At 48.1% G+C, this 12,995-nt stretch overlaps 2 protein-coding genes across 6 annotated transcripts in view; one reads left to right on the top strand and one right to left on the bottom strand.

Moving 5' to 3' along the window:
- The window catches only part of DDB2 (damage specific DNA binding protein 2), a 20,155-nt gene extending 8,786 nt beyond the window's left edge, over positions 1 to 11,369 (bottom strand). The window contains exons 1-4 of one of the 2 annotated variants that reach the window (XM_032111167.1): positions 11,158 to 11,369; positions 5,602 to 5,785; positions 2,729 to 2,862; positions 1,907 to 2,098 (exon numbers count right to left, since the gene is read on the bottom strand). In XM_032111167.1, the coding sequence (XP_031967058.1) occupies positions 1,907 to 2,098; positions 2,729 to 2,862; positions 5,602 to 5,785; positions 11,158 to 11,280 (633 nt within the window). In that variant the 5' untranslated portion in view covers positions 11,281 to 11,369. The remainder of the gene's footprint in view (positions 1 to 1,906; positions 2,099 to 2,728; positions 2,863 to 5,601; positions 5,786 to 11,157) is intronic. The other variant, XM_032111168.1, reaches the window with a different exon arrangement.
- PACSIN3 (protein kinase C and casein kinase substrate in neurons 3) overlaps positions 10,970 to 12,995 on the top strand; it is a 24,618-nt gene continuing 22,592 nt past the window's right edge. For 3 of the 4 annotated variants that reach the window (XM_032111171.1, XM_032111169.1, XM_032111172.1), the window contains exon 1: positions 11,302 to 11,390. The gene's annotated coding sequence lies outside the window, so the exon portion shown is untranslated. Of the gene's footprint in view, positions 11,086 to 11,301; positions 11,391 to 12,995 lie in introns of those variants that run through there. The other variant, XM_032111170.1, reaches the window with a different exon arrangement.

Below are 12,995 nucleotides of genomic sequence, written 5' to 3'. Positions count from 1 at the left end.
GCCCTGTCAAATCCAGGCATCACTGTTGTGACAGGCATCCCACTGGGATACAAGATCCTCGTGTCTCAGGACCCCGTTTATCTCTCCTTGCTCACCTGACCAGTCATCCCAGCACAACTTGGGTTCACCTTCTGCCCTACTGCAAGTTTGCAGCTGAACAGCCAAATTAAAAAGCAAGCATGAAAGCTGCCACTCAGAAGGAATTAGGTGGGGGAAAGTAAAGTGGAAGCTAACTCAAATTCTCTCACTTACCTTCAAGCACAGAACTCAAGTAACTAATTGAAGAGCTCAGGCTTCCACATGAGTCCACAGAAAAAACAACAGTCTTAAGAAGATAATTCTGAGAGCATCTTCTACAACTCATCTCCTCTTTTCACTCACTACTGAATGAACCCAGACTCTTAATTTTGATATTTTAGATAAGCACCAGAAGCTTGGTGGGATGAATTGGTGTGACCCTAATGGCAGGCACTGCTTGAAGTCAGTGGCATTTGTGGAGAAGCATGGAGGGAACTATGAATTGTCCTGTAAAAACCATCTGACAAGAAGCAGCACTGCTAGCAGGTGAAGAGGTTAGAAGGTCTCCAGGGCAGAGAGCTTTGTGATGTGTTAAGAACAGACAACCGAGGAAATCCACTGGACCCCCACTCTCTCACGTACAACAGGAAGTAAGCATCATAAAAGAGTCCCTCCCCAGTAGTGTAAAGCTCTTTCCTACCCACTACCCCATTTCAAGGAAAAATAAAAAGAATGAGCCTCTGAAATTCAGAGGATAAAGGACATGTATACAGGGAAGCGGAAGCCCAGCTCTCACATATTAGAGACAAACATCTCTCTCTCTCTTTCCTCACTCTCTGTAGTGCTTCTGCCAGCAGGACACAGAGGCCCAAAGCATTACTGTATTCTTACTCCCAGTCCTCGGTGCTGGTGAAGACCCGGACAGTATGGCCATTAAAATCCTGCAGGGTGGTAGTGCCGGCAACTGACGCAGTGTACAGCTGACTAGGGTTAAAAGGGTTAAACTTCATTGCTGTGATGGCCCCTCCAGCTCCCATCTACAAGGAAGGGGATGAACAAAAGAAAAATCCACTGAGTGATGGGGAAGGAGAAAAGTGTGTTCTGTAAGTCTGCAGTCACTGCTATGTCTTTAATAGTAACAGTGAAACACACCACAGTCCTCTAAGAAGGAAAGAAGATAACCATGTCCCCCATATGATGGTTGTCTAAACCGGGAGCAGCCCTCCTGGAGGACTAATCTGCAATTCCTTCAGTCCCCGGGCAAGGTATTCCCTTGCTGTCTGGCACCACGCTATTTACAAAAAGAGAAAGGTGACTCTGGAATTTCTGGAGGATAGACCTCTCAATGTGTATCTGTCTTAATTTAGAAAGGTGATACAAGTTACAAAGTCTTTGAGCCCCTTTTGGAATGGAAATGGCTGAATACAACGAGGGGGTATGCCAGCTGTACAAACCGTTCATTCTACCTTTGTTTCTCACTTGAGATAAAGGCCCCTTGTTTATCCCCAAAGATGTTTCTTCATCTGGCACAATAAAAGGTGAGCAGAGAAAGATCGAGACCTAAACCAGACATACCCTCTCTGCCTACTTGTTTCTGGCATCCCTTTAAGGTAACTGTTTGAGCAGTTGCTGCATTATTTTTCCACTGAGCACACACCAAGTGCTGCTTCATTATGAACTTAATCACCATGCCTCAGGTTTCTCCAGTGCTAGAACAGTCTGGGACTTGGGAATAGACATGCTGTTGCATCTCAGTCCTACCCATAACTGGCTACTCTGAAACCCAAGACCCTTATGTGCACCTCACAACAGACCTCAGTTTTTATCTGCCGTATTTCATAGTACTCCAGTTTTCCCTCCCACCCCTTCCTCACATAGAGAGGCTTACCCCCTTTATGAAGCAGGTTTTAGCAAGTACTTCACAGTCCCAAAGGATGATGTCTCCACCTTTGGAACCGACAGCTAGTGTACTGGGGTGTGTTGGGTGCCATTCCAGGCATGTCACTCTCCTGTCAAAGGGACTTGCTCTTCGAAAGAGGCAGTATGAGGAAAGAGAACGCAGAAAAGCCAGTTCCAGTCTCTGTTAAAAAGGTAAAGAGAATTATGACTTTTGCAAGCATCCCTGAGATTCTCTGAATGAGGAATGCTAACAATTTCTAACTGTCATTAGTATGTTCACACAAAATTCTTAACAACAAAGCTCTCTCAGGTGCTTCCCACCTATGGATGTTACAGAAATAATTAATTTTCAAATTAAAGGCATACGGGTCTGTGAAACAGTAAAACATTATGGACTGGATGGCTATGTCTGTGAAGGGGAAAAAAATCAACACTTAACCTGACAAGATGAGCAAAGTAGAGTGGATACAAGAACAGTATCACAAAACAGCATGCAAAGTCAGATCAGCATGCAAAAGTATCGCTGAGCAACAACTCAACTGGTAGAGTGGGCAGGTTTAAATATGATTCAAGGAAGTACGGAATTAACAGAGGATAAAAATCGACAGGGCTGGGTCAACCAAAAGGGAAAGCCATCTCAGCTCTTGCATTTTACAGGATTAAGAAACATAAGGGTGCACCAGACTTGGAGCCACAAACTGTACATGTGAGGAACTTTTTAGGCCCCTTTAAAGTTCTTCTGCTTGTGTTGAAGATCTTTTTATGCAGGGAGCTGAGATGTCCAACAGGTCTGGAAGGAGACACTCCTCACCTGCCTGAGCTGTGCCTGAATGGGGCCTCCCAGCATTTTCTGGTAGACATAATGAACAATGCTGCACCGCCGCTCCAGCTGAGAGGAAAGGACTCTCTTGTTTCTCATCACAAACCCACCTCCACTGCAACCTGCTAGTGAGGAAAAGAGTAAAACTTACCCATTAGCAACACCTGTCATGCTCATTCACTAAACAATATAGGAAGACATCTGCATTTGCTGCTACATCCATGAAAAGCTTCAGCCACAAGATAAAAGCCTCGAAATAATTCTTACACATCTGCGGTGCAGCAGCTTCTGCACTTAGGGAGTCCAGTGCATCCCATAGCCCACCAGAGCTTTGTGTATGCTTCCTCTTGTTAAAGCTTCCTTCTCTTTGCCAAAGATTTATCAAAGACAACAGGGAAGGACTAAAGCAATGCCACAGGTGGGTGGTGCAGCTCTTGGACAGCGTACAATTTGAATGTTTCATACCTAAAACACAATGCTGCTATCCAAAGCCCCAGCAACTTGGAAATATGCCATGAGAGGTGGTAAGCCCCTGCATACAGCAAAAGAAAGGTCATACATGTGATCAGCAGGAACACCTGAAAATTTCCCAAGTATGGCAAGATGAGCTCCCGCACAGTTCCTGAAATGCCTGCCTGTGAATCAGAATTTTCTGTCTGCTCATGCTGTAGCCCATACAGTCTGCCCACAGTGCTGTGAGTTTTGTTTTTGATAATAGACTTGCTGACACCTCATGGCCTGAAAACCTTTCTGTTTGGAGTGATTTTTGCTGAGAGCACAGCTTGTTTCTACATTTTGTTCATGTTCCAAGTTTTTATCTTCAGGGACCTTTACGTTAAAACTAGATCTGTTCAGTCCCCACACCAATGGTTTGTAACACCCCAGGGGATATAAATGTCAAATGCATTTCTTAAGAAACATAAATGCTATATTCATTTAAGGACATCTATTTAAAAAAAACCCCACAAACAGAAGACTGAAACACATGGATCGTTCTATTGGATTAGAACCTAAATTAAATCTTTCTTTAATGCAATGCTGGAGAAATGCACACTTCTTTGTTCACATGCCAACATAGTGCAAATACTTGGCACACCTGTTGAAATAGGTACAAAAGTATTTCTATTCTAATTCCTTTTTTTCACTGAAGAATTAGTATCCACAGTTCCTTCTTCAGAGGAAACAGAAATTGAGGGGTTTTTTCAGATTCCATTTTACAATGAAGGATAATCTATTAGAAACAAAGCTTCTGGCCTTTTTGGAATCAGCTGAAATAAACCTTTTAAAAGGTGGTTTAATTGTAAGAAATGGAAACTGTTCTATCTGGACCAGGAGAAAAAAAAAATTTTCCAAACACATACAAACTGGAACACAGAGTGGAAAAGCTCAAATACAAAGGTCTTCACCTTTTTAAGAAAGGATTAAGGGAAAAATATGATAAGCCTCATTTTTCTGAAGTATCTTACAGAATTGGTAGATGCTTACCAAATATGAAAAAGAGGCCCTGAAGTTACAATAAAATAATGTAGCTAAGTTAACTACAGAAGGTGTTTCAACTATCTACAATTATACACAAAACTCCTTTCAAACAGAACATTTTGCCTCCACAGTCACTGTTCACCCTGCTAACTCCTCCAAGTTTGGACTTACAGACCACACAACAGAAATGTGCAAAATCATAGAACTCCTGTATCCTTGGCTGTTGAAAAACACTTCAGTAATTTCTGGATACTTAAGCCAGAATTGTACAGAAAACTCATAGTATCTCCACACAAGGCAATAACCCTAGTGATCTCCTAAACCACTGATAGAATTTAAGGTTTTATCTGAGAAAAGGAGGCTGAGGAGAGACCATGTTGCTCTCTACAACTACCTGAAAGGAGGCTGTAGGGAGAGGGGGGTTGGTCTCTTCTCCCAAGTAACAAGTGATAGGAAGGAGGAGAGGGTCTCTACTTGCACCAGGAGAGGTTTAGATTGGCTATTATAAAAAATTTCTTCACTGAAAGAGTTGTCAAGCATTGGAACAGGCTGCCCAGGGAAGTGGATGAGTCCCCATCCCTAAAGATATTTAAAAGATGTGTAGATGTGGTTTAGCAGTGGACTTCGCAGTGCTGGGTTAACACCTGAACTCTACAATCTTAAAGGTCTTTTCAAACCTAAATTATTCTATGAAGTTGCTGTAGGTAAAGTCTAGACAATTTCCTTAATAATGCAAAGCATTAAACGTTCCAGTATATTAGAAATTAATGACAGGTCCACATTACATCAAAAATCTTTTGAGATTTTCTTTTTACCTAAGTTAGACACTAAAGGAAAAAAATGCCATGAGAAGTAATTAGAGGAAATTCTGTCCATTCTAGTCTGAACAGAGGTAGAAAGAATTCCTAGTTACTGTAGTAAAAGTTAGAACACAGAAAGAATGGGGTGCAAATACCTATTCAGACTGGATGCTGTAGGATACCAACCTTAGGACTACTAACTGCATTCGGAATTGCATGAGAGAAACAATGTATTACAAGATTGGTCTGTCCTACACTAAAGCAGAGATCTGGTAATACAGGAATTCCACAAAACTTAACCACCCTCAAATGAGCTGTAACAGCATCTTCAGTGCTTCAGGCTTTTACCAAGGGGTATGGAGTCTCAAAACTTAAAACATTCATGCACGCACACACACTCACTAGACGGAAACTTGGAGAATGTACTACCCCAATACAAGTCTACCTATTAGTTCAACATCTAACCCCATCTGAACACTCATGTCTGAACATGCTTCTTGGCATTCTCCCTCCTCAACTAGTCAATGCCTGTCATTTGCAGTAAATCTGGTAGGGAGAAAGAGTAAGGATCTGAGGAAATGTTACCGATTTTCCCTGATGGTTTAGATGTTTTTCTCACAAACAACCTCTTTTCTTGTTTCTCATTCCCTCGTTCCCCATAGTCCCGCTTCCTCTTCCCAGCTGATTTTGCCTCTTCTGGCCAATGCTGACATGCCCTCTCACGTTTCTTGTCCTTTGGCTGGTTCACTGGAGCCATTCTGTCTGACCCCTGAAAGCAAACAAAGCATGGAAGGTAAGACTGTCATTCTTTTAACCAGAGAACAGAGAGGAAAACTGGAATGAAACACATCCCAGTAGTCTGAAGGTAGCGATTAGACCTGTATCCTCTCTCATTGGCACGACTCTAGCTTTTTGTTGTTCTCTACAGAAGAGAGGAACAGGTTCAAAAATATCTTCTTTGTTCACATATGAAAATTAACGTATCCTAAAGCACTACAATATGTTTTGACAGATGTGCCTCTACCAGACTTTTAAGCCTGAAACCCACAGATTTGCACAAAGTACATCTGTGAAACCACATAATACCCTAACTGTTTCTCTAGTAGCTCACACTGAGCTCTTTAGATTCAGCTAAGTGAAAGGTCAGAGTTTTTATGACGATGGCCAGGGTTGACTGGCCTTGCAACAAATGGGCTCAGAAGGTACTTCCTGCATAACAGCCACTTTTCCTCACAACCACCACCTGGCATGTGGATTGGGCTCCTGCACCGCCTGGCAACCACACCTGAACTGCTCCTCTGACCGGTGGAATTCAGCCACTCGTGTCCGGCGTTATGACGGCCATGACGCCACCAAGCCCCTGAGGAAAAGCATGGGCCTCCCACGGCCTTCTCTGCAGGCGGCGGGCTGTGCGCCAAACGCCGTCCGCAGCTGCAGTTCTTTCCCGCAGAGCATCCCTAGGCTGAGCCCGTGCTCGCGTTGAGCTCGTTTAGAACTCCTGAATGGCGGTCACGGATATCTGCCCGTGTTACATATAGCTCGGCAGGCACGGCGCAGGCTCTCCCCCAGGCAGCGCCCCCCACCCGGCGCCACGGGGACTCGCGCGGGGCCGCCCCGCAGCCCCCGGCCCGGCCCGGCGCCCCCGCGGCCTGGGCAGAAGGGCCACCCCGCTCTCACCTGCGCTCTGGCGGCCTCGGCTCCCCCGGCACCGCCGCGGCCGGCGGGCGCACTGGCCCCTCCCCCGCGGTTTCATAACCGGGGCGGGAACGGGGGGCAGCGGCTTCAGCCCGGCCCCACGGAGCGGCACCGAGTTCGCCGGCCATGGTGGCCGCCGCCGCCCTTCGCCGCGGAGGAGCAGCGGCAGCGGCAGGGGAAGGCCGAGGAGGGCTCGGGGTGTTTGCCCAGCCGCTGCCGGCCTCCCCGGCCATCTGCATGAGCAGCGTCTCCGGCTGCCCTGGAGCGAGAGGCGGCTGCGAGGGTCACGCTCGCCTGAAACGCGCGATCCGTCTTTGTCTGCCTGTTGTTTATTTCGGGCAGCACGTAAAATCATACGCCCCTCAATAGTTTCTAGAGCACCAAATTGGCCTATTAAAGCTGTTTGGTAAGGGCCCAAACACGGCAATCAAAAAAAAAAAAATATTCAAAACTCATTTCCATAAGAAAATGTACCTGGTGTTGGAACTTAACAACAAAAGGCACTTCAAAAGATGGTAGGTAACACAGTCTCGAGAGCAGCTCGGAGAGTACCAGATCCTACACGACGAAGCTGACAAGAATGGGGAAGGAAGAGCTCTTACCAACACAGAGGGAGGTACCAGCACTTCCCCCAGCACCTGCAAAGGAGGCTGCTGTCTGCCGGCCATGTTGCGTGGGGACCTTATCCCTTATCTCTGGAGCAGTAGGGTCCCCTGCTTCAGGCCTACCAGTAACTATGCTGGCTATGAACACAGGTCCTAGAATAGCTGTACGTAGCCATGCCTTCTGTAGGGTTTGGTTTCGGGTGCTACTACTTTTTGCACTATAACTATAGTTTTGGATTTTCTCACATACTAGAAAATGCACAGAAAAACTACCCAGAAAAACAACAAACACTCAGTCTCTGCTTTTTTGCTGAACAGTAACAAAGTTTAGTTGCTGCCACCCTGTATCAGAATGCCATACACAAAAATGATAATCACTAACACAATCTGGTTTTGGACATGTACATCAACCCAATTAGCAAGTCTTAAAGTCTCATCAGGCACTTTTGTAATAACACAGCATTTGTCTTCGAACTGTACCCATTAGCAAAAAACAGCAAGAGGAATAACTGATCATAGCACTTCCCTTCTTGCCTCTGAAGCCTCAAAAGCTTGATTTCTGTGAAGAAAATCTACTATCGAAAAACATCCTTCTTATCTTGACAGTGATCAACAGTTTTCTTCTACAGGCCTGCAGAAGTCTTCGTCATAGGATCCCAAAGAAAATTTTGATGCTGTTATCCAAGTTATCTCCAGCAAAGATGAACGCTTCCTGTCCCCACCCCTTTTGTTTCCCAGCAGTATTGTCCCACATGCACAGAACACACAGCGTAACCTACACAGTTCCCTCTTGGAGCTAACCCAGTTAGCATTTTTTAGAAATGGAATGGAATAGAAAAGAGTAGAAAAGACTATTTTGTACGGAACAGACCTACATCGAGCACCTAGTCCAACTACCTGACCAGTTCAGGGCTGACCTAGTTAAAGGCTGGTATTAAAGGCATTGTCCAAATGCCTCTTAAAAACTGACAGCTTGGGGCATTGGCTACCTCTCTAGAAAGCTTGTTCTGATGTTTGACCATTTTCTCTGCAAAGAAATGCTTTGAAATGTCCAGTCTAAGCCTCCCCTGGTGCAGCTTCAAACCACTCCCACGCATCCTATCACTAGATCCCAGGGAGAGGAGATCAGCACCTCTCGTCTCCACTTCCCCTTCTCAGGAAGCTGTAGGGAGCCATGAAGTCATGCCTCAGCCTGCTTTTCTCCAGCCTAGACAAGCCAAACTTTGGACACAGTGGAGAACTTCAACATCGTTCTTAAAATGTGAGTCCCAGAACTGCACACAGTACTCAAGATGAGGCCACATGCTAAATACATTGTTTGTGTCAATGACTAACACCAAGTTTGCTTTCTCTCTAGAAAATCACCAGATATTTTTGTAATTATTATCCACTAAGGGCAAGAACAGCAGATAGTACACAATTCATGCACATAAAAAATGCCACTGGCCTGACATCCCACAGCTCAGTGTCCAGATGGTACTCTGAGCAAGCCAGAGAAAGACTAATTTGAGAAAATATTCTTTAATGTATTTACTGTCTCACACTCTTCAAACTACAGTATGCAACAAAGTCAGAGGAGTATAATTCTGCATGGGCAGATATTACGCTTATTTTTATGATGCCTTTTGTCAGATGTACAATTATGTTGAGGCTCTGCCTCACTTATGGGACATGGTTCTCTCCCACAGAATAAAGCAGTCTTGTCACTGGGTCTGGTAAAGCTATATTGTAACTAAGATCAGCTTCATGGTATTGGCAATACCACTAGGTGTTCTGCCTCCTTGTTGCCAGAATCTTTGTCCAAAGCATGAATATTTTGGGCTACTTTAGTCTCACTACTGATGTACATACCATTAGAGCAACTAGAGTTTGCCATGCACATGAAAACAAGCCTGTATTCCATGAAAAAGTAAGACAAAATATAAAACCCTAGCGATGAAAGATATTTATGCTATCTGACCTCCTGCTGTCCCATGACCATTGCTAAGCTGCCCATACTAGGAAAATTAACAAAAAGATCACTATCATTACAACCTCGTTTACCCGAGCATCCCATCTTCCCCAAGCCATTCCAGCCTTCCAGGAAAGGATTCCAACAGCCATGCTATTTAGTATTCTCGCTTTGCAATCAGTATTGGTGGTGGCCAGGTCCCACATGGACAGCATCTATCTTAGATGCTCTATCTTAAATGCACATGGGATATCAATACAGAAATGAGCATGAAAATATAACATAGGGCAAACACTGGATATAGAGTATTAATGGATGATAGGTGTTTGCTTTTTCTGACCTTCATTAATGTACATTAATTTGATAATGGAATTAAAAACTCAGAACTTAATTGAATTAGGGAGTATCTATGCCAAAGAGTTGGATTCAGTTTTGTTTTGGTAAAAGACAAAGTTGTCGCTTATACTCTCAATTGTGATTAACTCTGAGGATAAGATAAGCATCTTTCGTCACTTTTTTAAACGATGCTCATGGTGACACCATAGCCAATGACCTGTCATGGGTGTCCACCTTCCAGGGACCCCATGCTGGTAAAAGCAAAGGATTGGTCTCAAACAAAATTAGGTGGAATGGTTTCTCATGTCCACTTTCTAACACAGCATTTCACTGTATGCAAAGAGCATCAGCACAGTTACTTTTCTGGCTCTTATGAAATCTAGGGCACTTGTAAAGAAAGGCAAAACACCCAAGTACTACTCCAGAGAAGTGGAAAATTTATGGCATGCTCTTTTCTCTCTTCCTTCTGCAAGGCTCTCAGTCTTTCCTTTTTCCACCAATTGAATAAACATCACTGCAAACCCACAGCTGGTCCTTGGAATTGTGTCCCAAGTCACTTGGAAGCAGTCAAGAGGAGGCGGGCCAGCAAGGTCTCCTAGTGCTCCAAGTACAAGCCCTGCCCCAGGGGAAATTGCACTCGGGGCCTGGCGTTGCAAAAGGAAACGCTGGCAGGCAAACTCCCTGGCATTTAGAAAACAGCTGGTGTCATCTGAAACGCTCCGAGGACTTAAAAGATGAGGTCCGGATTATTCAGATAGAGGTTTTCAGAGGAATGGGTGACTGAAAACAGCTAGCTGGATCGGTCTGAAAAAGAAAGACGGATGCCAAGGCGAACAGAGGTGATGCCACCCTCTAAGCCCAGGCAGAGTTACCCACGCCACGCTCACAAGCGAGACCATAGCACTCCACTTGGGTGGGAGCCGGCCTTGGGGAACCTCCTGCTGCAACACACCAGGGCGGCTCCTGCAGGTCAGCTGGCCGGCACAGCACACAGATGAACGAACTCACGGACAGGAGCCGAACTCACGGCTGGGCCGAGCAGGCAGCTCCTCAAAGGGCTGCCTCCCTCCCGCCCCCGGTGCCCGCCACGAGGGGGATCCCGGCCAGGCAGGCTTCCCTCAGACCCCTCCTCACCCCACGGCCGACCCCAGGCCAACCCCAATGTGGAGGTGATGGGAAACGACGACAGGAGCCGGCGCTGCCCTCCCAGCACCCTCTCCCGGCCCCACCTGCCTGGGCAGAACCCGCTCCCGTTAATTGGATCAAGGGCCGGGCGGCGGGGGCGGGGAGGCGGGAGTTACGTCGAAGCTGCCCCGCCGCTGCCGTCGGAGCACCCCGAGCCCGGGCCCGCCCCGCGGGACCTGCTGGAGGCGGGGCGGGACCCCCGTGTCCCGCGGCTGAAATAGGGGGAGGGCTCAGCCCGCGCCTCGCCTAGGTGGCCGCTGCTCGCCGAGCGTCCCGCCGAGCCGCGCCGCCTGCGAGGTAAGCGGCGGGGTCACTGCTGCGGGCTCGCCGCTGCGGGCTCCGCTCACCCGGGCCTGGCACCTTTCGGACCTGTGCCCCGTGGGGTGCCGGGGGTCTTGGCGGCAGAGCCCATCCTGGTCCCGGCGCCGCCTTCCCGCGGCGGGCAGCGTGTCTCGGGACGCGCTGGCAACTGTGAGGGAAAAGTTTCCTCATGGAAGGTGGGCGGGGGGGGAGGCGGTGCCCGGCTGGGCGCTGGCTGTGGGCAGGAGGAGACCGGGAGGCAGCTCGGCGCGGTTCGTCTGGAGGCGCAGCGGAGACCCCCGGTAGGTGCGGGAGTGGCGGCGCCCGGGGCTGGGAAGGGCGATGGGACTGCGGTCCCCGGCGGGTTGTTCACGAGGGGCTGGGGAAGCTCTTGCCAGAACTTCGCACCCTTTGCGTCCCTAAGCTTCGCCGAGTGCCCCGCCGCTGGCCTCCCGGGGCCGGCCCGCTGCCGCCGCCCCGTCACTGGGGGCTGCCGAGGCTCCCCCTCCCTCCGGAGCCCGCGCCTCCGCTCCGCCGCGGGGACAGGGGCCTCTTTGTGCCGCAAACGCGCAGAGCCGCTTCCCACTCTGAAACCGGAGCCGCGGGCGCTGGCAGCGCTGTGGAGAGTGGGGATAAAGCGGCTTCCCAGGACCCCCTGGGGAAAGGGGCCGCGCCGGGGCCCAGGCTCGCGGCGCTGTAGTCCCTTGTCTCGGGGGTCCGTGTTGCCGGTCTGTGAGCCGGACTCCTGGCAGCTGGATGGAGAAGTTCGGCAGACGGGACAGTTCTGTCCTTGTTCGTCCTCCTCCTCTCTTCTGGCTGCCGACAGCAGGGAGGGGAGAGGAGGGCGGGGGGCAGGCGCTGGCTGCGGCCGTGTCACCGGGCCCCTGGCAGGCTGCTGGGGTTACCGTGTCCTCTCCAGCCTAGGGCAAGAGAAAGCTGATAAACAGGGAGGGTATTAGTGGGCCTGAATATCCAGTGCTTGAGAAGACAGTCTGATTTGTCACTGGGCACGGGAGGAGGATTCCATGATCTCTGCAAAGTTACCGATAAGTGACGCTAGTGTGGCCCAAACACATTAACCTGTTCCACCACTTTCTGTGCCAACTATGCGTTCTTTGCTTGGTTCAGTTCTTCAGGCATGCAGAAGGCTCAGGGCTTGGTAGTGAGGGTAAGGTTAGCTGACCACCGCCAGACACTTGTTCCTGGCCCTAGGAAGTGGTCTGGTCTTTTTGTTCACTCTTTGACCCTCCTTATAGAACTGGTGCTCCCTGCTTCCTGAAACTGGAAATGAACTTCTCTCCCCTTCACATGAACCCCCGGTCTAATTTGCACAAAGGAATTTCTGATATGATGGTAATTGATTGCAGTACAGAACCCAAGCAGAGCCTCCCACTCCACCCTGGAATTGAAGTGTCACTAAGAAGTCACTGAGTCTTACAGTGGGTGACTCAAGTCATTCTCGGGGCGGAATGAGAGCAGAATGCACAACTGCAGTGTGTGGGCTAAAATGACAAGGTCCAGATACTCCTTGCTCCAGGTGTGAGCTGGTCTCTGGGTGGAGTCAAAGTGGAGCTTCTCCCCATGGGTTGCATAATTGGGCACATTCTTTCATGCAAGGATTCACCTTTCCCTGAAGCCCACAATGTGCTTTGTGTGAGATGGAGTCTCCCTTGATAGTGTTTTGTGTAATTAATGGTATTTCTCTAGAAGTTCCCTAAAATATTTACTAGATTGTCCTTTGAGTTACAGCTTGGAACAGAATGAATGTGTGAGCTTGATCAGCTGCCTGCTGCCTTCCCTATTCTGTGCCAGGTCTATTGTATTGCTTTATTGGCTTTTTTATTTTTTTCTTCTGACCTGTGTGTTTGAGCTTCTCTGGCTTGCCTGCACTTGTTCAAGTGAAGACT

Source organism: Corvus moneduloides, chromosome 6 (genome assembly GCF_009650955.1).
Source record: "Corvus moneduloides isolate bCorMon1 chromosome 6, bCorMon1.pri, whole genome shotgun sequence".
Classification (NCBI taxonomy): domain Eukaryota; kingdom Metazoa; phylum Chordata; class Aves; order Passeriformes; family Corvidae; genus Corvus; species Corvus moneduloides.
Note: the sequence above shows the minus strand (reverse complement) of the source record. Positions and strands in the feature narration are given on the sequence as shown.